At 47.6% G+C, this 26,148-nt stretch overlaps 1 protein-coding gene across 12 annotated transcripts in view; it reads left to right on the top strand.

Annotated features, from left to right (window-relative positions):
• The window catches only part of LPIN1 (lipin 1), a 112,474-nt gene that overhangs the window by 74,055 nt on the left and 12,271 nt on the right, over positions 1 to 26,148 (top strand). For 6 of the 12 annotated variants that reach the window (XM_019751161.3, XM_019751240.3, XM_019751311.3 and 3 more), the window contains 8 exons: positions 1,256 to 1,349; positions 2,114 to 2,183; positions 5,635 to 5,727; positions 9,069 to 9,148; positions 14,646 to 14,772; positions 16,006 to 16,154; positions 16,648 to 16,734; positions 25,180 to 25,332. In XM_019751161.3, coding sequence (XP_019606720.3) covers positions 1,256 to 1,349; positions 2,114 to 2,183; positions 5,635 to 5,727; positions 9,069 to 9,148; positions 14,646 to 14,772; positions 16,006 to 16,154; positions 16,648 to 16,734; positions 25,180 to 25,332 — 853 coding nt within the window. Of the gene's footprint in view, positions 1 to 1,255; positions 1,350 to 2,113; positions 2,184 to 5,408; positions 5,487 to 5,634; positions 5,728 to 9,068; positions 9,149 to 14,645; positions 14,773 to 16,005; positions 16,155 to 16,647; positions 16,735 to 25,179; positions 25,333 to 26,148 lie in introns of all 12 variants that reach the window. The other 6 variants (XM_074331697.2, XM_074331698.2, XM_074331696.2 and 3 more) reach the window with 2 other exon arrangements.

Genomic DNA, 26,148 nt, shown 5'->3' with positions numbered 1-26,148 from the left:
CATGGTGTGTGTCCCCTGGCCGCGTGCCAGTCCTGCAGATGTGGAGGAGCATGCGTCCCGGTGGGGACAGTAGGATGATGACATACAGTGCATTGGAAGGGTGCAAGAGTGCTGTGGGGTCTTGGGGGAGGGAGGGACCTCTGTGAGTCCAGGGATGCTTTCCAACTGGATCTGAAGGGTGCTCTGAGGGGTGGCCTAGGGGGAGAGTGACTTCATAGCATCCATCATATTTGTAAAGTGATTCCCCAGTGTCTCATGATGGTCACGTGGTGAGGTGGCCCAAGACCCCTAGTCAGTGCACCCAGTCATTCCCAACTCAGATTCCCCGAGGAGACCTGGCTGTCCTTCCACCCCTCCCACCTCCACTGTTCTCTCTTTTTCATCCCTCCCACCCTGCAACGGTCTGAATCTCTAGCAGGGAATGGGGTAAAGTCATGCCTTTCTTACCCCTGCCACTCATGAGCCCCACCTCGCCTTCCTGCCCCGAGATGCCATCCTGGACTCCTGTCTCCACCCTGACGTCCCTTCGAGGCTTTGTGAATTTCTTTACTTGCAAAGACTCGGGCCCTTATCCTGGCGCCTGGACCAGCTAACCCATCACCCTGATGATGAAGAACTGAAACAAGGCTGCCTCCTGACCCTGTGGCCTTCTCGCCGCTCTAAGTGTGGTGGGGCTGGGTCAGCGGCTGGGCCTCGTGCCGCCCTCCGCACTTTCTGTAGGTGACAGTGGTCAGAATCCCACCTGCTGACACTGAGTGAGGCCTTTTTCAGGCAGGACACTGCACCTTCCATTCACAACCTCATCCATCCCCACAGCCACCGAGGAAGTGGGCATGGCTGTTATCCCCAGATGTGACAGATGACGGAACTGAGGCTTGGGGAGATTAATCACTTGCCCAAGGTTACAACAGTAAATGTGACTTAGACCCAGGTCTCCTGGTTTCTGAGCCTTGCTTACTGTTCATCTGTTTCCTGTGTTTCCCACACACCTGCCCCTGCGTAAATGTGTGTGCCCTAACTAAGGACACACTCCCCACACCCGCAGATGCCCAGCCTCCCTTCATTTCTGCATAGACACTGCCCCCAAACAAACTGAAGCCCACTTTACAAATACATTTTAAGAATTAGCTGCACAGGTGGAATGTATAAACTCTTAAGAAAATTTACCTATAGACATGAGCAAGTGAAAATAGGCCTATTTTTTGAACCACATTTTCTTTATGTTTTCCCCTCTCCCCCACGCTTGCTTTCACAGATGCATTTCTGGAACAAGCCGTGTCATATCAACAGTTTGTGGACAACCCTGCCCTCATTGATGACCCCAATCTTGTGGTAAAGATCGGGAATAAGTAAGTTTCTCTTGAAAGTCATTTTGGCCGTTTGGCCGTCACACGATACCCTGTCAGGTTCAGTTTTTCAAATACAGAGACCTAGACGACCTTAGAAATCATTTTATATATTTATATTTTGTAACCTTTTCAAAAATTGACTGCTGTCACTATTGACAGAAGACTGCATTATTGTACAGTGGGTTGGTAGGCTGACATCAGTGACGATTCAGCTTGTAGATTTTAATGTTCATCTGTGCTGGATTTTCTACCCACCATGTTGCGTCACGGGCTTGTAGGACTTAGGCCCGGATTGCCCTCGGATGTGACAGAGTAGACGGTGGCTCCGGCCCTTGGAACTTCCTTTGTGTGAGCTCAGGGGATGTGTAGGTGTTTTTGTAGACTGCCGACACACTTTTCTCCCTAAGAGGCAGTCATGGATGTTTATGTATTCCCTTGGGGTAGCTCATTGCCTTTCCCTGAAGTGTGGCAAGACAGGCCATAGGCACATCGGTGGCTCCAGACACATGGAGCTTGGGCTGCTCTCCGGCGGCCTGCAGGGCTCTCCCGCTACGTCTGCCCGGACGGCTGCTTGGCCCGTCAGTGGGGTCACTGCAGGGTTAGCTGGACAGGGGCCCATGCAAGGGTGGGACATGTCAGGGAGGGCGAGGGGTGCTGACATAAAGTATTGGGCTCATTAAGGACCAGACTGGAATTCCAAAGCTTTCCATGAGGTTTCAGGCTGAGCCTTGGTCTTTTGACATTTATTTTATTGTTTTATGTAGATACTATAACTGGACAACAGCAGCACCGCTGCTCCTGGCGATGCAAGCTTTCCAGAAACCTTTGCCAAAGGTGAGCTCTAACATGAGAAAGAAAAATGATGGACAGATCTATGTGGGTGCTCGGAATTTCAATTTTTATTATTTTTTTTAAGAACCACAAAGTTAATTACACTGTGCTCTTTGGAAGTTCATGAGTATAGATGTCAGGGGTTTCGAATCTGTCTCGCTTGCGTCTCTGGCACCTTGAATGTCCGTCCCCCTCCTGCTCATCAAGGCAAAACCCCCCAGTCCTGGCACTGCCACCAAGTCCTCCTGCCTCCTCTGGGCTTCCTTTCTCAACACCTGCCGTGCTAGGGACACAAGTGCAGGCAGAGCAGATGGATGCCCAGGTGTCAGAGCCCAGGGATGACGAGGGGAGGGGGTAGGGACGCAGCACGCCAGATGCCCTCGTCAGGCGTGGCTCAGCCAGGAAACAAGCCCCATGAGTGCCGGGCCTGGGCAGCTCCTGGCTGCACGTGAGAGCCGGTGAGTGGCTGTGACGGGGAGGGTGACTTGGCCGGGGCTCCCCAGCAGCCACTGCTCTCGTCCTCCTCCTGACGACTCACTAGACACTCGCCTGGAATTGTTTGTTTTTTCAATGCTGTGTCTTCCTACACGTTCTTTTCGCTGCAGAGTCCATGTCTTATACACGTATCCTTTGCACACTTAGCAAGTGCTTTGTGCTGCTCTGGATGTTGTAGTCTGTCAGATAACCCTGATGTCTGAGGTTCTGGAAAGTCTGATTTGATTGTGTTTAGTGTATGCTCACTTGGGTGTGTGCACACGTGTGTGTGGGTGTGTCTGTTGGGATTTGGGGATTGTGACCTCATTTTGGGGGTACTTTATTTGTAAGTATTGTCTGTGCCCTGGGTGGAGGGCATGCTTTTCCACATGGGTTTTGTTTTGCCCCTGCTAGCTGCCTGGTATCCATGGCCTGGGACAAATTTTTGCATTACATGTTTCAACTCTTACAAATCAGAGAAAAGGCCGGTGCAATGCAAATATTGTTAAAGGATTTAGTTCACAGAAAAGGAAATACACACGGCTCCTAGACATAAAGAAATCCATCCTAATCTTTTTACAAGTTGTCAATAATTTTTTTGACTTTATGGTATTTACCTAATTTGTAATTATTTTTATGTGTAGAAATTTTCAGTCTTTTACAACTGTTGGGTTTTGTGTCACACTTGACATGGCCCTGCTTCCCATTTCCAAACCTTTGGAAAATGTGCCCTGTCTCTTCTTCAAGTACTTTCTTAAATCCTTGATCTATCCAGATTGTATTTTGAGAGTAATGGGGGAGGTACCCGGAACCAAATCAATTTTTTCTTAGCTGGTTATTGAATCAGTATTCTTTGGTTGCAGGAAACATAGTGACTACAAGTAGCTTAAATAATAGGGGGTATTATTGTACATAATGAAAATCTTAGAGGTTGGTAGTTCCCGGCGTGATGAATTTGGGTTAGCTTCTCTGTGATTTTCTTGACTTTCCCTTCATGATCACAAGATGACTATTCTACACATTAACTCCTCATACAACCAAATCCAAAATAGGAAGGATGGAGACAGACTTCTCACATTTCATTGGTCACAACTTGGTCACATGATCACCCCCAAACCAGTTGTTGGCAAAACAGTGGGATGACTATGAATGGTGTAAACCAACTGAGGTTCAGCCTCTGGAATTAAGCCTGCCTTCCCGGAATATATTGTAGTCTGATTCTTAAACAGAGTTTTGGATGTGTTGGGAAGGAAGGAAGGAAAGAAGAAAGGAAGGAAGGAGATGATGTACTCATAGAGGCAACTAACAGGTTGGCACACCGTGTTTCCCCAAAAATAAGACCTAGCCGGCCCATCAGCTCTAATGCATCTTTTGGAACAAAGATTAATATAAGACCCGGTCTTACTTTAATATAATATAAGACCCGGTCTTACTTTAATATAATATAAGACCCAGCCTTATAATATAATACGAGACTGGGTCTTATATTAATTTTTGCTCCAAAAGACGCATTAGAGCTGATGGTCCGGCTAGGCCTTATTTTTGGGGAAACACGGTAGCTCCCTAATTATCCCAGTACCTTTCATTATTAGAAAACTCCTGCCCCCACTGACAGGCATTTACACCTTTATCATCTTTTATATTTCTCTATGCATTTAGATTTATTTTTGGACTTTGTCTTCTGTGCCATTAATATGTTTATTCATGTATGAACTCTGCATTCTTTTAATTATTATAGTTTTAAATAAATTTTAATATTTAGTAAGGCTTGTGCCTTCTTATTACTCTTCTATCTGAGGATTTTCTTGGCTATTTTTGTTTGTTTTTCCAATGAACATCAGAATCAGTTTGTCTAGGTTTTTTTATTTTTATTTTTATTGGAGTTCTATTACATTTATGGATGAATTAGGAACAAGGTAATTGACATTTTTATGGATTGTTCTATTTGTGAATAGGGTATGTATGGTTTGTATTTTAGTGTATGCAGGATTTCCCTTGTGTCAGGTAGGGATGTTTTAAATGGTAAAAAGCACACTGCAGGCTAAATATGTGAATTATTTATCTTTCCACTTACCTGCAACCTATTTGGTTGAAACTCTAATTTTTTTTTTTTAAGGAGAGTGCAGGCCACAGTGGACTATGCGAGGATTGAACCAGCGCATGGTTCAGTCAGTTATTAGAACCAGTTATTAGCACCACGCTCTAACCAACTGAGTGAGCTAAATGGCCACCCCAGATCTTTCTTTCATTATTAGCTGATATGTCAGCTCCCTGATAGTTCTACAAACCAAGGAGAGAAAATTAGATAACATTTACCTTGGTACTGGAATTAGCCTCAAGATAGATATTTTGTTCTTTGAAAATACTTAGAAAGTTATTAGTTAATATTTAATCTTCCCCCCATCAAACTTCCATTTATTTAGGGCAAGTGTAAGAATTTTCTTTTTAACACTTGAGATTTTTAAATGCATCTGTTAATGTTCAGTTTTTCAAAATTTGGGAATTTACATTTACTAAAAACATCCTGTGCATTTTACCTTTTGTTTAAGACTCTTTTACCCTATACCCCATATTAATCATTTCATTTTTTATTTTATAATCATCATATTGATAGTAACAATATCATAACCAGTAAGCCACTTTAATTGGAAAACTTCTGGTCTTACTAATCACTAATGATTTTCAATGCTTTCTTTTTTTTGTTGTTATATTTTTGTTGTTGTTGTTTGTTTATTCCTTTAACATCTTTTTAAGTCTTCATGCTTAAGTTACCTTAATGTAGTTTTGGATGCCATTAGGTTTTGCTTCTCAAAAATTTTTAATTCGCACATAGTATGTTGTGTTTTCTCTTGATTATTATTATTTTTTTTTATTGTTTGTAATCTTACTTTAATTTGCATGTGTGTGTCTTTTGGTTTGAATGTGCTGAGTTGATCTTTTTTTTTGTTCCATTATTTATGTTACCATACATTTAAAACAGGCCACTGTGGAATCTATCATGAGGGATAAGATGCCCAGAAAGGGAGGAAGATGGTGGTTTTCATGGAGGGGAAGAAATACCACAATCAAGGAGGTAAGCGTGGAAAACAATAGAGTGTTTCTACTTAGCTCAGTAAATTTTGGCGTTGTGTAGTGGAGTTTTTCAAGCTGTTAATGTCAGAGAAATAAGCATAAGCCATAACACTGAGTTTGCAGGAGCCAGCTCTGCCCCAAAATGGGGAAGGGCATCAGAGTATGTGAGGAAGGTAGAGAAGAAGGATCTGGAAAGCTGAGCAGAGAGCTGGGCTCCGTTTCCTTGCTCCGTTACCTCTTAGCTCAGAGACCATGGTCCAGTCACTCTTCCTCTGGAATGGTTCTTCGTCTGTAAAAAGGAGGGATTCGACCTGATAGTTTAAATTGTTATTATTTTTTTAAGTTAAATATTTTCCTTCTGCTTGTGAGGATGATTTTAGTGAGGTACACTTACAACCGTAGACTAATTCTCATTAGTCATTTCACTTAAGTGGCATGTCTAAATATACATGGCTCTGGTTTCCGTTTTCTATAAATGCCTATACGTTTTTTCAGATCTATGTCTACCTCCCAACCTATTTCTTGAAGCATTTTCTTTGCTTGACTCCATGCCACTATGTCCACCTGGCTTTCCTCCTCTGGCTTAGTCTCCATAAGGGGCTCCGCGAGGGCTGCCCTGGGGCCTTCTCTTCTTTTTGCCTACTTTTCCCTCGGCAGCCTCAGCCATGCCCATGCGATGACTCCATTTTTATTTCCAAGCCAGACATTCTTTTGTATTCTATGTCCATTTATCAAATAGTCAACTAGACGGACATCTCCATGTGTCTGCTTCACTTCAAGGGATCCACACTTGTCATTTCTAAAATTGAATTCACAATTTTCTTGTGAATTCCTCCATTGGACCATCATCAGAAAATGGTGCCACTGTCCATCCGTAGGCTAGACACTTCCTTACGCTAGATACTTCTTTTTCCTCGCTCCTCATATTCAGTCCGTCTCTGAGGCTTATCAATTTGTCATCGTAACTATTTCTCAGATTTTGCTTTTCTCTTCAGCTTCACGCCCACAGATCTAACCTACCGTTATTTCTCCCAGGATCACTTCCAAGTGGACTGTTCGTATCCGTTCTTCCCGTCTTCATTCTCTATACTGTAGTTATACTGGTCTATTGGGTACTGGTCCAGTTTATGTTGTTCCTTGCTTACAGCATTTTAGGGGGTTCCCAGGGTTCTTAGAATCAAGGCCAGTATCCTGAACATGGTCACAGGACTTGTGTACCCTAGTCCCCGCCTTCCTCTTTAGCCTCATCTTTTGCCATGTTCCCCCTGCCCTCTGTACCTTAGCTTCACTGGCTGAAAGTACACGCTACCCCAGGACCTTTGCATATGGTGTTTTCTCTGTCTGGTGCTCTTAGGATCCCTCTCATGTCTCTTCACTTAATTAACCAGCATCTCAAATGTCCCTTTCTCTGCAGATTAGCCTGGTCTGCTGTTCTCTGTTCTCATATCTCTGCCTGGGAATTTTTCCTTCATGAACTTTGCCAGAGTTTATAATTATATACATATTAGTTTGACTGTTTGATTAATATCTCTTTTCCCTTCAGACCCCACAGTCCATGAAGGCCGAGACCATGTGTGGCTTTGATCCCTGAGTTCTCCCTGATGTCCATATTGGACATGGAGCAGGGGTTCAGCGAATATTTGTTGAGGGAATGCTGGTTACTTTTGGAATGTAGTAGGAAGAACCACCAAGGACAACAGTCAAGTTGGTTATTATAATAGTAAAAGAAACCCCAGTGAGCTCAATTTATTTATTTATTCCATTAGTTCAAAGGGAAAAAGTCTGTTGGAAGGTTTTTATCAAGATAAAATGGTTCTTTCACATTTTCTGTTAGCCTACCTGAGTTTTTCAGGTTCCCTTATTAGGGAGTATAATGTTCTAGAATTTAGGCAGAAGTCTATTTCAAAGACCTATTTATTATGGAATAGTCAGATTCTCACCAGTTTGAACTAAGGGGAATGCCAGCATGAAATAAGGAACAGTTATGAAATTAAATATTTCATAAAAAACCTGAAATACATTTATTTCATATATATATATATATGTATATCTAAGAGCACTAGACAGAGTGATGAATGTTGTTGATTAACACTAGCATTTTTAACATCTGATAAAGAATTGTTAGAAGTGGTGGCTAAGTTACCTGCCTCAATAAATAACTTAAACATTACCCGGCATGTTATCACATCAATTACTTGTGTGCTTATAAAAAGCTAAAGAATATTTGAAAATAGTTGTCCTCATCATATGTTAAGATAGTCATCCTGTTATATTGTTTATATCATTCATTTTCTTTATTAATATTAAAAACTTCCCGACCTAACTACCTCCTGACCAAACAACCATAAATAATGAGGTTAATTGTATATCCTTTGTCCATTGACACTTGTGTCTGGCCTCTGATGGCTTCCCGTGGCCCCTGGGGGTGGTGGTGTCTTGCTCCTCCCTTGTCTGCTGTGGGCTGGGCTCTGTGCTGACGGGCCGGGTTCTGTGCTGACGTGTACTGTTTCCCCGAAAATAAGACCTAGCTGGACAATCAGCTCTAATGTGTCTTTTGGAGCAAAAATTAATATAAGACCCGGTATATTATATTATGTTATATTATATTATATTATATTAATTATATAAGACCCGGTCTTATCATAGTAAGATAAGACCGGCCTTATATTAAGTTTTACTCCAAAAGACACATTAGAGCTGATTGTCTGGTTAGGTGTTATTTTTAGGGAAACACGTTAGCATCTCTGTAGCCCTCACAGCAGCGTTAGGGGATGGACATTATCACCCCCGTTTCACAGGTGAGGAAATAAGGCTCTGAAAGATTCCATGACCTGCCCAAGGATCTCAAGCGTGAGCAGCAGGACTGAGCCCGGATCTCTCAGAATTCCAAAGCTCTTTCTAGTACCTCAGAGGAGCATTTGCTATTAAAAGTATGTGGTATTGAGAAAGAGAGAATGCATCCACATTTTCCCAAGCAAAATATGGTGTGAAAATATTTTCAGGCATTTCTATCAGCAGCTATAAGAAAATATTTTGAAAGCCCTTGGGTATCCAAGCAGCCCTTGATCAACCATTTGCATAAGCTACAGTGATTATGAAGTTTGGTTTGGTGCCACAAACACTTAAGGAAAACAGACTCATTTCTGTCCAAAATATTTCTCAGCTTAATTGTATACTTTTAAGCCAAGGAGTGGCAGGGCCCTGCCTTCCCTGGGGGTTGTGCTTTTGGGGAAGGCAGTTGGGTCCCTGCCGTAGGCTTTGGGGAGCCCATCGTGAAACCCCAGCTATTGTGCAGGTGCTTCTCTGTGGCACACCCCGACTCCTTCTCGTCTTCTTCTCCAGGAAAGTAAGCCGGAGCAGTGCTTGGCTGGAAAGAGTCACAATACTGGGGAGCAGCCGTCACAGCTCAGCATGGCCACCAGGTACAGTGCAAGTCCACCTGGGGTGCGGCAGCTCCTTTCTGTGTCCAAGGTCATGGCCCAGACCCGGCAGATGCCGATAGGATTCACCGAACAGCTCCCACCTGGGACCCACGTGCACCTGGGTGGCAGACCTGGGTTCCAGCCCTGGCTCTGTCATTTACTCAATGACCTGGAGCAGTTTAACTTGGTTTCCCACTAATCAAATGGAGGCAGTCGCTCCCTTAGATATTTAATTTTCAAAGTAATTATGAGACTCAAGTGAGATAATGTAACCAGAGCGCTTCGCATGGTGTTGGCATGTGACAGCCGTCAGTATAGAGAAGAAGTAGTAATAATAACGGTGATGATTAACACTAGCGTTAATAGCAGAATGGACATAAGTTTTCCTTCTGAAGAAACTTGCCCCTCTCTGTAGTTTAAATACTTCCTGGGACTTATGTTGCTACTTTTCTAAGTATTGATATAGACTCATATGAACTTGGCATAGGAGATATTAGGTTTTGATAACACTGATCAACGTTTGCAGGGTTTCGTCTTCAGGTTAATCTATTTGTATGGGATTTTGGGGGTAGCCATACTCTGAAGGCAATGCCATCACCCACTAATTATGACGTTGCTGCTACTGTGTTTCCCAGAAAATAAGACCTAGCCAGACAATCAACTCTAATGCATCTTTTGGAGCAAAAATTAGTATAAGACCCGGTCTTATTTTACTATAGTATAAGACTGGGTCTTATATAATATGTTATGATATATAATATAATACCAGGTCTTACATTATTTTTGCTCCAAAAGATGCATTAGAGCTGATGGTCCGGCTAGGTCTTATTTTCGGGGAAACACGGTATGTACGGACCCTGAGTGAGCAAATGCACACCTTTTACATATTACCTCTCCTTCACGCTGTTTCTGTGCTTAAGAAACCCAGGATTGCATTTCTTATTTAGCAGACAGAAAATGCTAACAAATTAATTGAAGGCAAGATGTGTATCGTAATCATTTTTGTACCTTGGAGGCCAAACCAGTGCCTGGCCCAGCAGGTGTTGCGTGGATCTTGTTGAGCTATTACTGAACTGAGGAGATTGTCCCAATATATTGTGGATTTGTAGGAGGGGGGCCTTCGATTCCAAGTCCTCAGACTGCTGGCCAAAGCTCTCTATCTTAAACTATTTTGTTTCTAGAATTCACTGTTGGAAATACGTGTAGGAACGAACCCAGGGTAGGTGGCAAGCAGGAAACAATCTGATTTCTCTGTTGTTCTCTGTGGAGAAGAGTGTGCAGGTCCAGATACAACTGTTTTTGAAGATGACCTTAAGTGGCCCCGTGCACTCCTAGTGGGAATGTTGGCAGGGGACGCCTTTTCTGTTCTCCTGGGGGACGTCCTGGTCCTGCAGCTGCTCCTGAGCCCCTGCCCATCTGCACGCCACAGGGGAGCAGGGTTGACAGATCTTGTGGTCCATTTTCCCTTCCTCCTGCATCACGCGCTCATGTCTGGGGAAGGGCTCTCAAGCATGATTATTTGGATACTTTCCCAGCAAGAATTTTGAGTTTGGCTTTGAGTGGTCTTGGAAGGGAGATGGCAGGTGTGTTCAAGATGGGAGCACAGGATAAGAACCTGCAGTCCTTCGAAGCGATATATTAAGTATGAGATTTTCAGTAAGTGGCTGTTTACTGCTACTAGAGGGAAGCGGCAGGCTTGGAGTCGGGAAGACCTGGTTGGGAATCCTGGCTTCAGGCAAGCTGCTTACTGTGTCTGAGCAAAGGAACAAGTATACTGTTCCTGCCTGGAGCAGCCGGGCTGGGGGGAAGCTGCACAGGAGACCGTCAAGGTCATGAGAGGGGACATGAGCAAAGACGCAAACCTGCCCGAAGCAGTTTAAACCAGCGCTTTAGCTGCACGAGGAACATCCTGCTCTCCTGGAATTCTTTTTAAGAACTCTGTCCTGGCAGTAATTTCCAAACACGAGAGGTAGTGCAGGCAAGACGTAAGAGAAGGGACTTTGTCAACCTTCTGTATGTGACCTTTGGCGACTTCGTCAACCCCTCACTCAGTGTGTCTTCCTTCATTTGTGAAAGGGGGATGAGAAGGACCCCAACACTGCAGATGTTGGCTCATTTAACCCCCACAACAGCTTCACGGGGAAAGAGATCTGGAATGCGAAGCCCGACAGGCCCCACGGATGTGCCTGCGGAGGCTGCGTGGGTGTCGGGAAATTGGCTCTGTGGTGACCTGGAGGACCCGTGCTCGTCCTAACCAAGCAGTTTCAAATATTTTAAGATACACTCCGAGGTGTGGCCCACCATGGGACATCTGCCAAGTTCCGCGCGCAATCTGCCCGTCTTTGACCTAGAGGAAGATGGGCCTGAGGCGGGAAGAGGTTGAAAGGGGGCGGATCATGATGACAGATGCTGCAAGGCCCGGCACACTGAGGGCCTGGTGCCACCACTGTTATTCTCCCTGCTCCCGCAGCGGCCTGGAGGGTCCGCGATGACGCTGGGTGGGCTCAAGGCGGGGGCACAGCAAGACACTTCTGCAGCTCTTCCCAAGTTGGGACACCAGCTGGCGTGGTTTATTTGAAGCGTTTTGGATTTTCTTACTGCCTGATACAATCCTACTCAATGTTGACAAAAATGCTTTTCTCAGTTAAATAGTTTAAATCATCATGCTGAATTAGTCACATGACACCTCTTTATTAAACCTGAAAAAGGGAGGATGACTCTTGTGAAAAGGAATTGAGATTCTGAAAAGTTTTAACATAAAGTTCTTGTTGAGAAATGTAAATCTTTTAATTTTTACTGGCATCTTAGACTTTTAGTCTCCTAATTAGATTCATACAGTTGACTAAAAAAAAAAAAAGGTGTAGGAGTACTTTCCTAATTGACAGACTTGATTGACAGGACAGTCCCTGAAGTCTCATAATTGAGCAAACAGCTTGTCACCATACAAATCATTAAAATACCATTTGAAAAACGTACACTGTGACAAGTGCTAGCTTAGACGTTCACAGCTATAGGCTTTCAAGCGAGATGAGCCCTTTTGTTTTGTGGCTTCTTGCAGATGCTGTAAAGTGAGCAACATTTAATGAGCCGTTGCGAGAGTGGGGTAGGGAGGGGGGGCTCGGGCGGGAGCCAGGTCGTTCCACATGGGGTGGCAAGTCCACAAATGACCGTATACTCGTCCTCAGCTGGAACGACCAGCAGCCCAGTGTGTCAGTCTCGTTTTAGTTCTTGTATCTGTGTTTTCCTTTCTGTGTGCCTGCAAACATGGCATGCTGCACAGTTTTAGAATTCTTTTTTTTTTAAGCAGCAGATGGAATAACAGCAATTCCTGCTTGCTCCCACACCCGACCAGCAGAGGCACACATCAGTCTGTTGTCACTAGGAGCTCTAGTTCGCATTTGGATCTCATTTCACTCCAAACTGTTTGGATGGAACATAAACATTTTCCGATTCAGTGAGGGGCCTGGAGCCTCGTCTCCTTCTGGTTCCCACCCAGGCGCTTGTCAGGCCGATGGGCTCCCGGACTGTGTCTTCCCGTCTGTCTGAAAGCCTCTGGGTTGTTGGTTCAGAAGGACCAGCATTGTTCATAGGCTCCGTGGGGGTCGGAATTGGACAGGACTCTTGTTGGAACATGTCATATTACAGATGAGCCACTGAGGCCCAGAGAGAAATCTCAGGTTGCGAGGCCTTTCCTGGGCCTCGTGTCTCCCGGGCCGGCTCTTTACAGGCTGTCTGACTGCATCCATGCATCTGGAATTTTTTGCTGAGTGGGATGCAGTTTGTTTTTCTGCATTTTAAGATAAGAAAATCAGGGCTGAAAGAAAAGACGTGCTTTGTGCTAGGTAACACAGCCTGAAGTTCCTGTGGCCTTCAAACCTGGGTTTCTCGGATTAACTGCTATGCTTTTTTTCATTCTCCATAAAATCAGTGGCAATGTCATGGGTGTGGATTCACCCACATGTGGCTTAGCCCTGCCGCAGACCAACCAGGATTCTAACCTGCGGCTCATTCACAGGGCTGTGTCCGGCGTGGCCAAGTCTGTGAATCCAGCCCAGTGGTTCTGGGCAGCTCCCAGGCCTTCAGTCCAGCTGCTCCTGTGGCGCCCTCTGCTTTCCTTTCGTAGCACTGGTCCTGCTGTGTTGTGACCATGCAGACGAAAGCCCTGGTAGAGTCGGGGCCAGGTTCTTTGCTGTATGGACAACACCCAGCACAGTGCACATGACTGTTGGTTCAATGAGCTCCAGTTCACCAGCCCGCAGCCCACAGGCTGCCTCTCCTGGGCCCCCGGGGGCGGGTGCTCACGGAGGGGCAGCTCATTCTCCACACGGGGAGAGGTGGTAGAAATAACAGAAGCGGGCTGTGGTGTCACGGAGTCCTCGCTCACTCTCCCCTACTTTGGGGCAGTATTGCATTGTAGGAACTGCTTCTGGAATGAACACACATGGAGGACGACAGCAACAGGTTGCAGAGGAGGTAGCTGACAATTTTGCAGTAGAAGGGAAGGGAGGCAAGGGGAAAACAGGAGGCCAGAGGGTAAGGACGTTAGCACTAAGGAAGAGCTCATAAGAAGACATCTCCTGTGTACTCATACAAGTCTTGCATATAGGGATGTGCCGGAAGGAAGCTTTGCAGAAAGGCGTGTCCCCGAGGGGGTAGAATATGCCTGCTTGGGGGCCACTCAGCCTTTTCCACTTAGCCTAACAAACATTTATTAAGCACTTTGTACGAGTTAAGGCATTTTTAAAGATAATGGTCCTGGGAAGCAGAGCTGATATTGTTGGGCTGAGGATTAAAATCCACAGCAGGATTTTAATCTAGGGAACAACTAATTACTGATATGCTTTATATGCGCTATTTAAAGAAAATGAGTCTGCTTCCCACCTGCACCTCTCAGCCCCGCCAGCAAACGGGAAAGTCTAGAGGAGCCAGAAGCCTTGGCCTTGGATTCGGTGCCAGCTGGTCAGAGGCAGCCCTTGCTCACAGGGCAGCCTGCTCAGGGGCTTGGGGAGGGTTGGTGAACCGTCCTGGTCTGCTCTGGCACCCTCTGGTGAGTCCTAGAGTGCCCTCGTTGTTTGGAATTGTGGATTTGGAGAGGAAGACACAGGGTGCTGCTCGGTCAGACACGTGGAAATGTGGGCTCCTCGTGCTTGGCCCGCAGAAGGGGAGGAGAACGTTTGTGAGCATCCTTCTAGACAAGGAGGGACTCAACCCTTCTCGTCAGGAAGGGGAGCCTCTTGGTTGAAAATAGAGTGATGATAGCTTGTAAATAGGGAAGTGAAGGAGGAGAGGCAGCCCCAGCTGAATAATGCAAGAGCTTTATGAATGGGAATTTAGTGCGAGTTCATTGATAAATGTAAGGGCAGATGGTAAATGACCACCCAGGAGGCAGTGCTCAGGAGAGAACCCGTTGGCTCCGTCATTGATTCCGGCCTAATGCATTTTTAATGGCTACCCAGATGCATTTCCTAATTGGTGACTACGTCACTGTGTGTTCTAGAATAAAGCATGAATCATCCTCCAGTGATGAAGAGCATGCAGCTGCCAAGCCATCAAGTGCAAACCACCTCCCTCTGTTGTCCAACGTCAGCTACAAGAAGACCCTCCGGCTCACCTCAGAGCAGCTGGTGAGTGTCCTGTTCTTCCCTTGTTTGTGGGCACTGGCCAAGGCACAGCCACCCAAATGTGTGACAGTGTCCCTTCTGCTCTCTGGCTCCCATTTGTACTTGCGGACACTTTTCTATCCCGGAGTGCCTGCTGCCCTCTGGCTACCCTCCTGTTGGTACCCATGTTTCCACCGCGACGTCGGCACCTGACCAGGCTGTCTCAGCATCATTTCCCCTTTGTCCTCTCTGATGCAGCCCTGGAGGTCCCTGTTTTCAAGTGTTGGTGGAAGGTAGCCTGATGGATCTAATTTATCCCGAGGTGTAAATGACTGATAGACCAAAAATCCTGTAGGGGTGTTGCCACTTTTAGAGAGAAGTTTGTTATTTCCTCAAATGCATTTCCTAAATCAAGCACTTGTGATGAGATTTAGAGAATTGCAGGTGGCAGGGCCCATGATGGTCACAATGACCTTTTTTGCGTGGGTGCACGGCCCTCGTTCCCTGGACCCTGTTTTTCATGAGCACTCAGTGAGCAAGGATCCCAGGCTTCGTCGTGATGGTGTTTAATGAGAAGAGATGACAGACAGCCCAGACACCCACGTAGGCCACGCACGCATCTCTGCAGCCCTGTGTGGCTGTGTGGCGAGTGGCTGCAACCAGCGGCACGGGGAGAGCTGGAGTGTGGCAGCATCTGGTGTGATTTCCCTGGGTCTAGACTACGTGTGTTTGGGCATGAGATGTGCCTGATAACCGAGACTGCTTGCCTTCAATTTGTGTCAGTATAAAAACCATTAAAAACGTGTCTACTTAGGGAAGGAAACATATTTCCACACTTGGCTTAAATTTGTCTCCCCTGGCGTGGCCCTTCATATTAGTCACGGAGTAGTAAGTGTGACCTATTCTGCAACTATGGTTTATTTTGCTGAGTCTGCTAGCCTGTCACTTAACTCTTTCTGGTGATTCTCATCCAGAAATACGGGGTCAAAGTAGCGTTACCCTTGGAAGTAGGAGGCCGGTGAGGGAAGTGTGTGAGCTGCATTGCAAGTGCGTCTGCAAGGAGAGCTGGATCTCAGCTTGCCCAGAACCTGGAAAGAACCCTCCTCACAGAGAGCAAGATAGGGAAAGAAAGAACTGCACAGTGGCCCAGGGCAGTGATTTGAAAAAACAAAACTCCTAATCCTGCTCCTCATAGAAGCCAAGTATCTCTCCACCTGGGCCTTCCCCTTGAGAGGACACTGAGTTCATGTTTTTCAGAAAAGCTTAAAGTTGAAGAATGGCCCCAATGACGTGGTTTTCAGCGTCACCACACAGTATCAAGGCACGTGTCGCTGCGAGGGTACCATCTATTTGTGGAACTGGGACGATAAAGTTATCATTTCTGATATCGACGGGACAATCACCAGGTAGGTCCCGCTGACTCAGGGCTGTGGGACCCCTGGGCCTGGAGCCAGCGTTTCAGTCCTCTTTCTATGGCATCGTGGGGCTCGTGCAGTTCAGTTTCTGTGCAGTGGGGTTGCTCAAGGAGTCTTCGTCCCTTGAATCTGCAGCCGCCCTTAGGGCTTGCTAGCTGTTTCCACCTGGGTGTCAGCTTCCGGTCTTGGTGCTCATGTGGACACTTCTGAAGGGCGTGCCTTTCTGGATGGCCCTTCACTTTGATTTAGCAAGTCAAGGGCTTGACACATGCTCAGTCTATTCGTGTATTAACGCATCCCTCTGTGAGCCTTCTCCTTTGATTACTTTAGTTTTGGGCTTTTTGTCCAGAAAGGAAGTTGTGGGTCTTGTTGGCATTTTTTTTTTATGAGGCACTTAGGATGCGTGAATTGGAATAGACTGCCCCGCACCCCCCTGTTGTGATACCCTCTTTATGTTGTTCTTCCCACTTCTATCCTTATTTAGGTCAGATACTCTGGGCCACATTTTGCCCACCCTCGGGAAGGATTGGACCCACCAAGGCATAGCTAAGCTGTACCACAAAGTGAGCCAGTAAGTACAGGGCAGTGTGCCCACCCCCACGCTCTGCTGGTGCCCACGGCACTCTGCACCCAGAATCTTGACTGCTGGGGTGACTTACCGAGAGGGGTGCAAGGGTGGCAGTGGGGAGTCCTGAGCACACGGTGAATCCCACCAACTGCAAATCTGAATTCAATGCCAAGAGACAAGAAAGGAAGTGATAAATGAATCAAACGTTGATGGAGAGAGAAGGACGAGGCAGCGTCAGACGAGGGACTGAGGTTTATCTCATACAGAGGAAAGGCAAAGATAATCAGGTGGAGAAACTGTAGTCTCATATATGCCAAGAGATTTATTTTACACAAAAAAGGTGCAGATTTCAAGCAGGTTTTAGCTGTGGTGCCGGCCCTTTGGTCTGGGGGGCGGTCCGCTGAGTGGCCAAGACACAGGCCAGCAGCTGCTCTGGGGCCCACACCCCATCAGGGGGGACAGTAGATCTTAAGCTGCGATCTTTTGTTGGGCACGTGTGTCACTTCGCTTACATCTTATAGTAATTCTGAAAAGCAAGTAATCAGTAATATCATTAGATGAGTGAAGTGAACTCAGAGAGTTAAAGTGATTTGTCGAAATTCCCATAACTGCTAACAGGCAGAACTCATTAAAACCCAAGTGCAAGTCCATTGCTTCTGCTCTAGTCTGTCTCCAGGTTCAGAGCCCACTGGGGCTCCCCGCCCTCCCCTTACTGGCTTGTGCTTCATCACACTGCCTTCAGCTTACTGTGGACTAGAGTGAAAGCTCGGCCTCCCGTGCATCCGGTTCTCCAGCTGGCTGGAGCGGGCGGTGCCTGAGGCTGACTCAGGACAGCCCCTCTTTGCTTGGAGAGGCAGGTGAGAAAGTTACCCAGCCGCTGAGTGACAGGATGGAGACCCAGGCCCGTGACTCGCAGCCTGATGCACTCACCTCTGGCCCAGGTCGGTGGTGGTGGTGGTGGTGGTGGCGGCAGGGACTGCCTGTTGGGTGGCTGGCCGTGTGATAGGTGCTTGGGATGACAATGAAGTAGACCCAGTCTCAGGCTGCCTGGATCTTAGGCTCCCCAGTGGGAGACAGATGGCTGGGGGCAGACCTTATATCCCGGTGGGGTCAAAGGCTTCAGATTTCTCAGATGCCCAGATTATTTGTGTGACCTTACCTTTCTAGATTTCATCTTTAAAAGTTACCAAATAATACATTCTTTAAAAAAAAAAAATAGAAATAAGAAAAATGGAGAAATTTAAAAGTACAAAGGTCGTATCTTCTTCCTACTTTAGCGCCGAGCGAATCCACTCCCTACAAGTGGAACTACTGTGAACAGTTGGGTTCTGTCTTGCTGTACTTAAAGTTCATTTACACAGTCTCCCTGCCCCGACACACACGCACTCACATTATTGAATAATGTGTCCTTAATGTTTCATTACATGTCAGGCTTCCCCCTTCTTGACTGCTGCACAATCTCTATGATCCGGATAAACCTTACTGTGTGTAACCAGCCCTCTGCTCATGACCGCGGCAGGCAGTGTGCAGTGTTTGCCACAATTTCCAACAGTGATGTACTAAGTGTTTACGTATCCTGTTTATTATGCACAATGAACATACAAATAAATAAAGACGGCGCACACACTTGGGACGGGCTGCTGTCAAGTACAATTGCTGGGCCAAGCGTGAGCACATCTGAAGATAAGGTTTTGTCAGTGTCGCCACATTGCCCTCCGCACAGTCCCCTTGTCTGTGCTCTTGTACACAACCGTGGGCTGACGTTTGTTCAGAAGGATTAATCCCCTGAGTTTTCAGTGACTTGCATGACACTGAAAATTGGATCTATTTTTGGTTGAAAGAAACCCTCCTGGGTCAGGTTGCTGAGTAGTTCGCAGCTTGATTCATTTTGATTTTGGGAAGATAAATCGATTCCTGTCTTTACTGTAACTTTATTTTAAAAAGGCACAGTTGCTTTCTTTTAGGGTGCTTATTTGATTACTGATGCTTATTTGATCACTGAATTCGATGTGTGTCCTCAGCCAGCCAGACCAGTGATGCTCGGGCCCCTTGGAGCAGTGGCTCTAACCCCGCGCGGCTCCTCTCAGAGCATCTGCAGGAGGAGGTGCAAGCTCCGTGCTGTGGCTTTGGAAACCCAGCGGTTTCGGGTCCTCGCCCTCTGCTCGGTCCTCCTTTTCTGCTGCTGCTTCCGACACCTTCCTGCTCTGATCCAGGCCTGTGGTGGTCCCCACTCCATGCCTCATATTCCCATCGTCCCGCCTTTCCTCATATGATGGCCTCTGCTTGGCGTGCCTTTACCTCTGATTTTTGTCAGCTTGTAACGTCCAGCTCAGATGCTGCAGTCCTCACGAAGCCTTTGCAGTCCAGAATCCGCGACCCCGGGCAGCTCTCATCTCCTCCCCTGGCTTCACGGAGTCTTTTATTGACACCCAGGGGCTCGGCCTGGCTTGGTGGCCTTGGTCCCATCACGGAGTCCTAGCCCAGGCTGGACATGGTGAAAGGCTTCCGCAGCTGGCGGCTGGCTGGAGTGCCTACCTGCCCTGGCAGTGTGTCACATGCCATCTCCTCCAAGGTCTTACGGGCAAAGACTGGGAGAAGTGCAGGGGCAAAGAACTGGTAAAGCTTGTCACTCTCTCCTGAATGAGTCCAGGTCATTTCTTTGGAAGTCAAATGTGTGATTACCCAGAGACATATTTAGAAAAATGTTTAGCCTGCCAGAGTACCAGGAAGAAGATACCACTTAATTTAGGATTTGGAGACTGATCACTCTTTGCTGATACTGCTTTCCTTGAATTCGGGTCCCTCTTGAATTTTATGTGCTGCAGGATTTGGCTAATGGAAAAAGCAGGCTTGCAGATAGCCGCTTGCCTGGAAATAACAGAAGATGAGGGCCGTTTTATTTATATATTTTGCCGAATGTAATTACTTGTTTGAATGTGGTCAGCCTGGGAGAAATTATCTGTCAGACAAATTATTATCTTGTTCGCAGAGAGGGTGTAAAGCTTGCTTGTTTATTGATTTTAAAAAGCTTACTTGGTTATTGACTAAAAAGAACTAGAGCAGATACAAATGGAAGATATACGAAACTCCCTCATGCTCAACTATATTCAGTAAGCAGAAGGAAAGGAAAAAAGGACATTTCCTAAAATATCTACATCGAGCCAGTGGATCTTTTGGGGACTAAATTTGAACAATAGTTGCTCTGATTTTCTACCTTATGTGATATATATGAGGTGTGATCACAAAACATGGTGAACTTTTAAATAAAAAAATTTATTACAGTAAAAGACACATTGCCGTTAACCCCCCTCAAAATACTCCCCCTTGCTTCGAACACACTAATCCCATCATTCTTGCCGCTTTCTGAAGCAGTTCTGGAAGTCTCTTTTGTGAGTGTCTTTACTTCGTCCTCCATCATGACAAAGCTCCGTGTCACACATGGCCTCTGGTACGGCAATTTCTGTCAAATAAAAACATTGCAGTGTGTCCCCATCCACCTTATTCACCGGATCTGACACTGTGTGACTTCTGGCTCTTCCCCAAAGTCAAAATGACCATGAAAAATAAACAGTTCAGGACATCGAGGCAGCCACAACAGCACAACTAAAGAAACTCACGAAAGAGGACTTCCAGAACTGCTTCAGAAAGTGGCAAGAACGATGGGACAAGTGTGTCCGAAGTGAGGGGGGGAGTATTTTGAGGAGGGTTAATGGCAATGTGTCTTTTACTGTAATAATTTTTTTTATTTAAACATTTACTGTATTTTGTGACCACGCCTCGTGTTTTTGTATTCATGTAACCAGAAATCAGCGTCTCCGAGACTTAGCGAGAATGAATGTGCTCTGTGTTTCCATAGGTGGATGAGCTCATCTGTGGCCTAAGCTGTGTGCCCCTTGAAGCCAGGACACTGAAAATGATCATGAGTAGACGGTTAGGATCTTTTTCCTTCTCCGTCTCACAGCAGTTACTCCTTTCTTTCACCTCAGGTCCTCGTAGGTTATTGCCGTTGTCATGTGGTACGCATGAGAGAGTCAGGGCCCCGACTGGAGGGGCAACAGCCGCTAGCTCAGCACAGACGCTGGAACCTCCTTCCCCAGTCGGAGCCTCGGTTTCCTCTTCTCTAAAATGAGGACATCAGGCTGGATCCCTTCAGGCACTGCTCGCCCCAAATGCTCTGCTCCGGGTTGTGCGGTTGAAGTCACTGTGTGTGTGTGTGTGTGTGTGTGTGTGTGTGTGTGTGTGTGTTTGTGTTGCTGGGTGTTGCTTTTCCCAGCCGAGCCTCGCTCAGCACCACAGGCTTTCGCTGACTGGTTGCATACCTGCTCTGCAGCGGGCTGTCCGTGCTGGGTGCCTCTCCTTTCATGGAGTTTGTGGCGCATAGGAGGGCAGTTGTGTCCCCAAAACAAGGCGGTGGGGGGAGGTGTAAGGAGAAACGCAGATTTCATAGACATACGTGGAGGAGAGATTAATTCTGGTTGGAGAGGTGAGGATTCAAGGAAGGTTTCAGTGAGACGGTGCTCCTGAGCTGAGCCTTGTCCAATGAGTAGGGTTTTGGGAGAGGCACGGTCACCACGGGGGGGGGGAAGCAGGAGTGACAGGAGGGTCCTGGGACATGACCAAGTGTGTGGTGGGGTCATGAAAGGGAGGCTTAGGTGCAGAGGACGGGGCGGGTGTAGGTGAACCAGGAAAGTCGGCTGGCACCAGATGGCAGAGGCCGTGAGGCCAGCTGAGAGGAAGCCTGAGTCTGGCACAGCTTTCCTTCCTTGGGGCCGAGGGCGAGTTCCCTTCTAGGACCTCAGCGGGAGCTACAGAGGTCCCTTTTCTCTCCGACAGTGGCTCTCAGCTGAGGGCGAGTTTCCCTCCCTTGGGACACATGGCAATGTCTGGAGGCATTTTTGATTGTCATGAGTGGGGCGTGAGTGCCACTGGCACCTAGTGTGTGGAGGCCACGGGTGCTGCTAAGTATCCCACAATGCAGCGTTACGGAGACGCCCCCCCAACAATTACTTACACGTTTGTCCAAAACATCAGTAGTTGAGAAACTCCAGTCTAGAAGTGTATCTTGGAAAATACTTCTAAAGGTAATCTTTTCAAACTATTTTAATATCTTTCTGGGACAAGTGTTTGGACAGGGACGTAGAGACTGGGACAGAAGGAGAAGCCGTCTTTCCCAAGCCTGGATGTGGAAGGCTCTTCCTTTTTTGGTGTCTCCCCAGAGCCCCGCGTCAGTGGCTGACGCAGCAGAGGGACCAGCACCATCCACGTGTGTGTTGCACCTCTGTTCTCGGGTGTCTGCTCACGCAGGTGCAGCCTTCCCACCCCGGGATTCCTTGTGTCCACCTTTGCTGTGTCACGTGTCATCGTTGGTTTCCTCTCGGCGCTCTCTGTCCCCACAGGGCAGTATGTGCTGATCCCCCGTGCACCGCCAACCCAGCCCAGGGCCTGATGTGGGAGTGCCTGGTGGGTGTGCCTTGGTGGGCGGAGCGTGTCCTGCCACTGCCGCCCTTCTGAGCAGGGCCTCTTACCATGAGGGACACCACTGAGAGTCAGCTGTGGCAACTTGGTGCTACTTGAGCATTTAATGGGAGCACTTGGTATTTCCGACAGCTTTCATGGGGTCAAAGGTCCGGAAAGGTAACCCCAGCTGCCACCAACAAGCATGTCCCCCTCAGATAGTCCTAGAGCTGATTTTCCAGCTGAGTTTAGTAATGGCCTCAGGAGCAGAACACTTGTGTGGTGAGAATGACGCGGTGGCATGGTCAGACCAGGAAAGGTATTTGCAAAGCGAGTTCTGAATAAAATCAGCATCGCAGAGCCTGCAGGTGGCAGCTTTTTGGCTTTGATGTGAAGAGCTATATACAGAAATAGTGATTTCTTTTTTTAAAGATTATATTAATTAGACAGCTAAGATACAAAGATGTTTAATTAAAAAAGATTGCTTGATTTTCAGATGCATTCCTGTATTCCAAACAAGCTGACATTTCTAGATTATCTTTGTCTTAAAACTTTTCCTGTTTCTTGTTTTAAAGAACATGTTATTGAGCCAGTCGTTTGGTCAGCATAAGATATTCATGGAGAAGCAAGAAGTCGGATGGGAAGAGGGTAGTTTGTACTCGCTCATTCAGCAAGTAGTTACTGAGTGTCTACTGCACGACACACAGTGTTTTGGGCACTGGGGTTACAGCAAAGAATGAGACTGGGTCCCCGCCCTCAGGGAATGTGCGGATTAATGAGCCATACCTTTAAACAAGGGACCACAAGGTAGTATCAGTGATTAGTGCCATGGGGAAAAAGAAACAGAGTGAGGGATCCATACCTGGGTTGAGGGTGAGGGAGGGTGTGTTTTATTACATAGAGGGACAATGGAAGGGCCCCCTGAGGAGGTGCTGTCTGAGCAGAGACCTGGATGAGGTGAGGGCGTGAGGGAGCCCTGATGGTCTGGGGGAAGAGTGTTCAGGCAGCGGAACCAGAACGTGCAGCTGCCCAGCGCAGGGATGAGCGTGGAGTTGGAGGAGCAGTAAGGACACGGTGTGGGGAGCCGGGTGCCGGGGAGCCCCTGGGGTTGAGAGAAAAGCAGGGACCAGGTCTCACTGGCCTTCCTCGTAGCTCATGGCAAAGACTTTGGATTATCCCTGAGAGCGATGGCAAGACTCTGGAGGTGTTTAGAGGAGGATCGGAATACGTTTTAGACTCTTAAGTTTTCTTTCTGTGTGGAGGCTTGATGAGGGGGCAGGGCGAGGTTCAGGCTGTGGCAGGAATGGAGGTGAGAGTCGCCACACGGCTGCCCCTACTTCAGACGCCAGTCGTAACTAGCAGGTCCCCAGCTCACCCACACTTCTGCCCAACGTGGCTACAGATCGGGGTTCCCACAACCCCCTCCTCAGGTTTGATAATTTGCTTTGATGGCTGTTTAGGGAAACACATTTACTGGTTTATTAGAAAGGATACAAAGGAACAGACAGGTGAAGAGGTACATAGGGAGAGGTCAGGAAGGGTCCTGCCCCCCTGGAGTTGGGGTGTACGACCTTCTCAGCACGTGGATCCATTCACCAACCAGGAAGCTCTCTGAACCCCAGTGTTTAGGGGTTTTATGGAGGCTTCACTATTTAAGCACAATTGAATAAATTACTGGCCATTGGTGATTGAACTCAGTCTCCAACCCCTCGCCCCTCCCCAGAATTTGGGGGGGTGGGGCTGAAAGTTGCAGACCTCTAATTGCATGGCTTTTTTTCACCTGGCAACAAACCCCCATCCTTCTTGAGTCACCTCGTTAGCATAAACTCAGGTATGGATGAAAGGGGCTTGTTATGAGTAATGGAAAGATGCTCTTATTCGCGCGATCAGGAAAGTCCAAGGGTTTTAGAAGCTCTGTGCCAGGAACCGGGGATGAAGACCAAATGTACATTTATTACATCATGGTATCACATGTGTTTACCACTGCCTCCGTTTAGACATGGCATTTAAAGCCACAGAAGTGGGTGAGATCCTCTCGGGAGTGAGAGTGGTGAGAAGCAATGAGGCCATAGGACCCCAGAACACTTGGACATTTAAGAGGCTGGGAAGAGCCACATTTAGAGCCACAGGGACTTGTCTGGGAAGAAACAGCTAGTGAGGAGGTGTGAACCAGGAGATTGTGGGGTCCTGGAAGCCAGGGGAAGAAGGGGTTGTGAAGGGAGGAATATTGACGACCTGCCTGCGTCAGATGCTACCGGGAAGTCTGTTCACGGGAGAATTGAGAAGCCGTGCCTGGATTTGGCAAGGTGGCAAGATCACAGGTGATCTTGACAACAGGGGCAGTGAGATGGGAACGAGAGAGAGAAAACTGAGTGAGGAGGCAGTCAGCGCAGATTCACAGCTCTTTGAAAGAATTTTGCTACAAAGGGGAACAGAGAAATGGGATTCGACCTGGAGAGGTAAAACCGAAGGAGAGCTTTTTGATGGTGGTTTTTGCGTGGGTTATTTTTAGGCTGAGATGAGAGAGGTCAGAGTACATTTATGTGCCAACAGGAATTATTGAATGAAGGGGGGATTTGATGGTGAGTGTGAATGTGTGTGTGTGTGTGTGGGGCGGGTAAGGATGGGCTCAGAGCTGGCACGAGGTCTGAATTGGCAGGTGACATGGGCCTGGTGCACAGGTAGTGAGTCTGAGCAGCACAGGTACAGGCAGCTGGGCCGGTTTGATGCATCAAAGCTGTAGTTTCCCTAGTGGTAAAGCAGGGGGAACGTAACTAACATATTCCGAGGATGAAGCCGAGTGAGCGTTGTGAACTGCTTGGTAAGTGACAGCGACACGCATTCCCAATCACATTTTCTAGAATGTGGCCTCTCACGTACGAGGGAACTTGCCCCAGTTCTGTTCTTCATGAAGCAGATGCAGATCAGGGTTTGTGAATGCACACAGGGTCCCTTTTGTGAGGCCATTAAATGTGAACGTTTTGTCTCTTTCAGAAACGGATATAAGTTTCTCTACTGTTCAGCGCGTGCCATCGGGATGGCAGACATGACGAGGGGCTACCTGCACTGGGTCAACGAGAGGGGGACCGTGCTGCCACAGGGGCCCCTGCTCCTGAGCCCCAGCAGCCTGTTCTCCGCCTTGCACAGGTAGGGCGCTCGGCTTGTCCACGCTCGCCCCGGATCTGCGGCCGGTCAGGCCCGCTCTCTTCCAACCTGGAGGTTTCGCAAGAAGCCTCTTAACTGGTCTTCCCCACCGACGTCCCCACTTCTTAGTGGGCACCGGAAAAATTGTCGTAAAATGCGGGTCTAACCCTGTCTGCACCCGTCACGGGCCCGTCGTGGTTCTCCAGACAGCGTCCAGATTGGTCAGCTCAGCATCCCGTGACGTCATGACCTGCCCTGCCCTCCCATCCAGTCTCACTTCTCTCCAGTTTCTAGAACTCGGTTGTGTCCAACTCTCTCCACAGTGATAGTCTCCCCTTTGAGGCTTAGCACCTGCCGCTGCCCTTTTGTGGGTGGCCGCCCCTCCCTCTTCCTGCGTTGCTTGGCTGGGTCTGAAAGAATCGACTTGCATCCCGTCTAATAGGGGACCTAGGCTGGGTTACGCAGCCCTTCTGCCAGCCCCCCCCCCCCCCCGCCCCCCTGGCCTGCGACTCCCATGATACTAGTCCATTCTGGGAGTTCTGGTCACACTGTTGATTGTCACGGACCACTAACAGGCCGCTGGCCAGTGTCCGATTACAGGCCTCCCTTCATCTGCTTGGCTGCACTGAGGTAACCAAGCCAGACTCGGGCCTCCTGGAGTGGGGGAGGGGAGCTCCGGGCTTCCCTGCAGCTGTGGGGGGTGGGGTGGTGGAGCCCAGGGCAGCCCCAGACGCTCTCAGAGCACAGTGTACTGTGTCACAACAGGACGGTGGTGCAGCCAGAGGCTGGTAACTCTCCTATAGCTGTGTCTTGAACATT

This window comes from Rhinolophus sinicus, chromosome 2 (genome assembly GCF_057876585.1).
Source record: "Rhinolophus sinicus isolate RSI-liver-muscle chromosome 2, RSI-T2T, whole genome shotgun sequence".
Lineage (NCBI taxonomy): Eukaryota > Metazoa > Chordata > Mammalia > Chiroptera > Rhinolophidae > Rhinolophus > Rhinolophus sinicus.
This window is presented reverse-complemented; position numbering and strand designations above follow the sequence as displayed.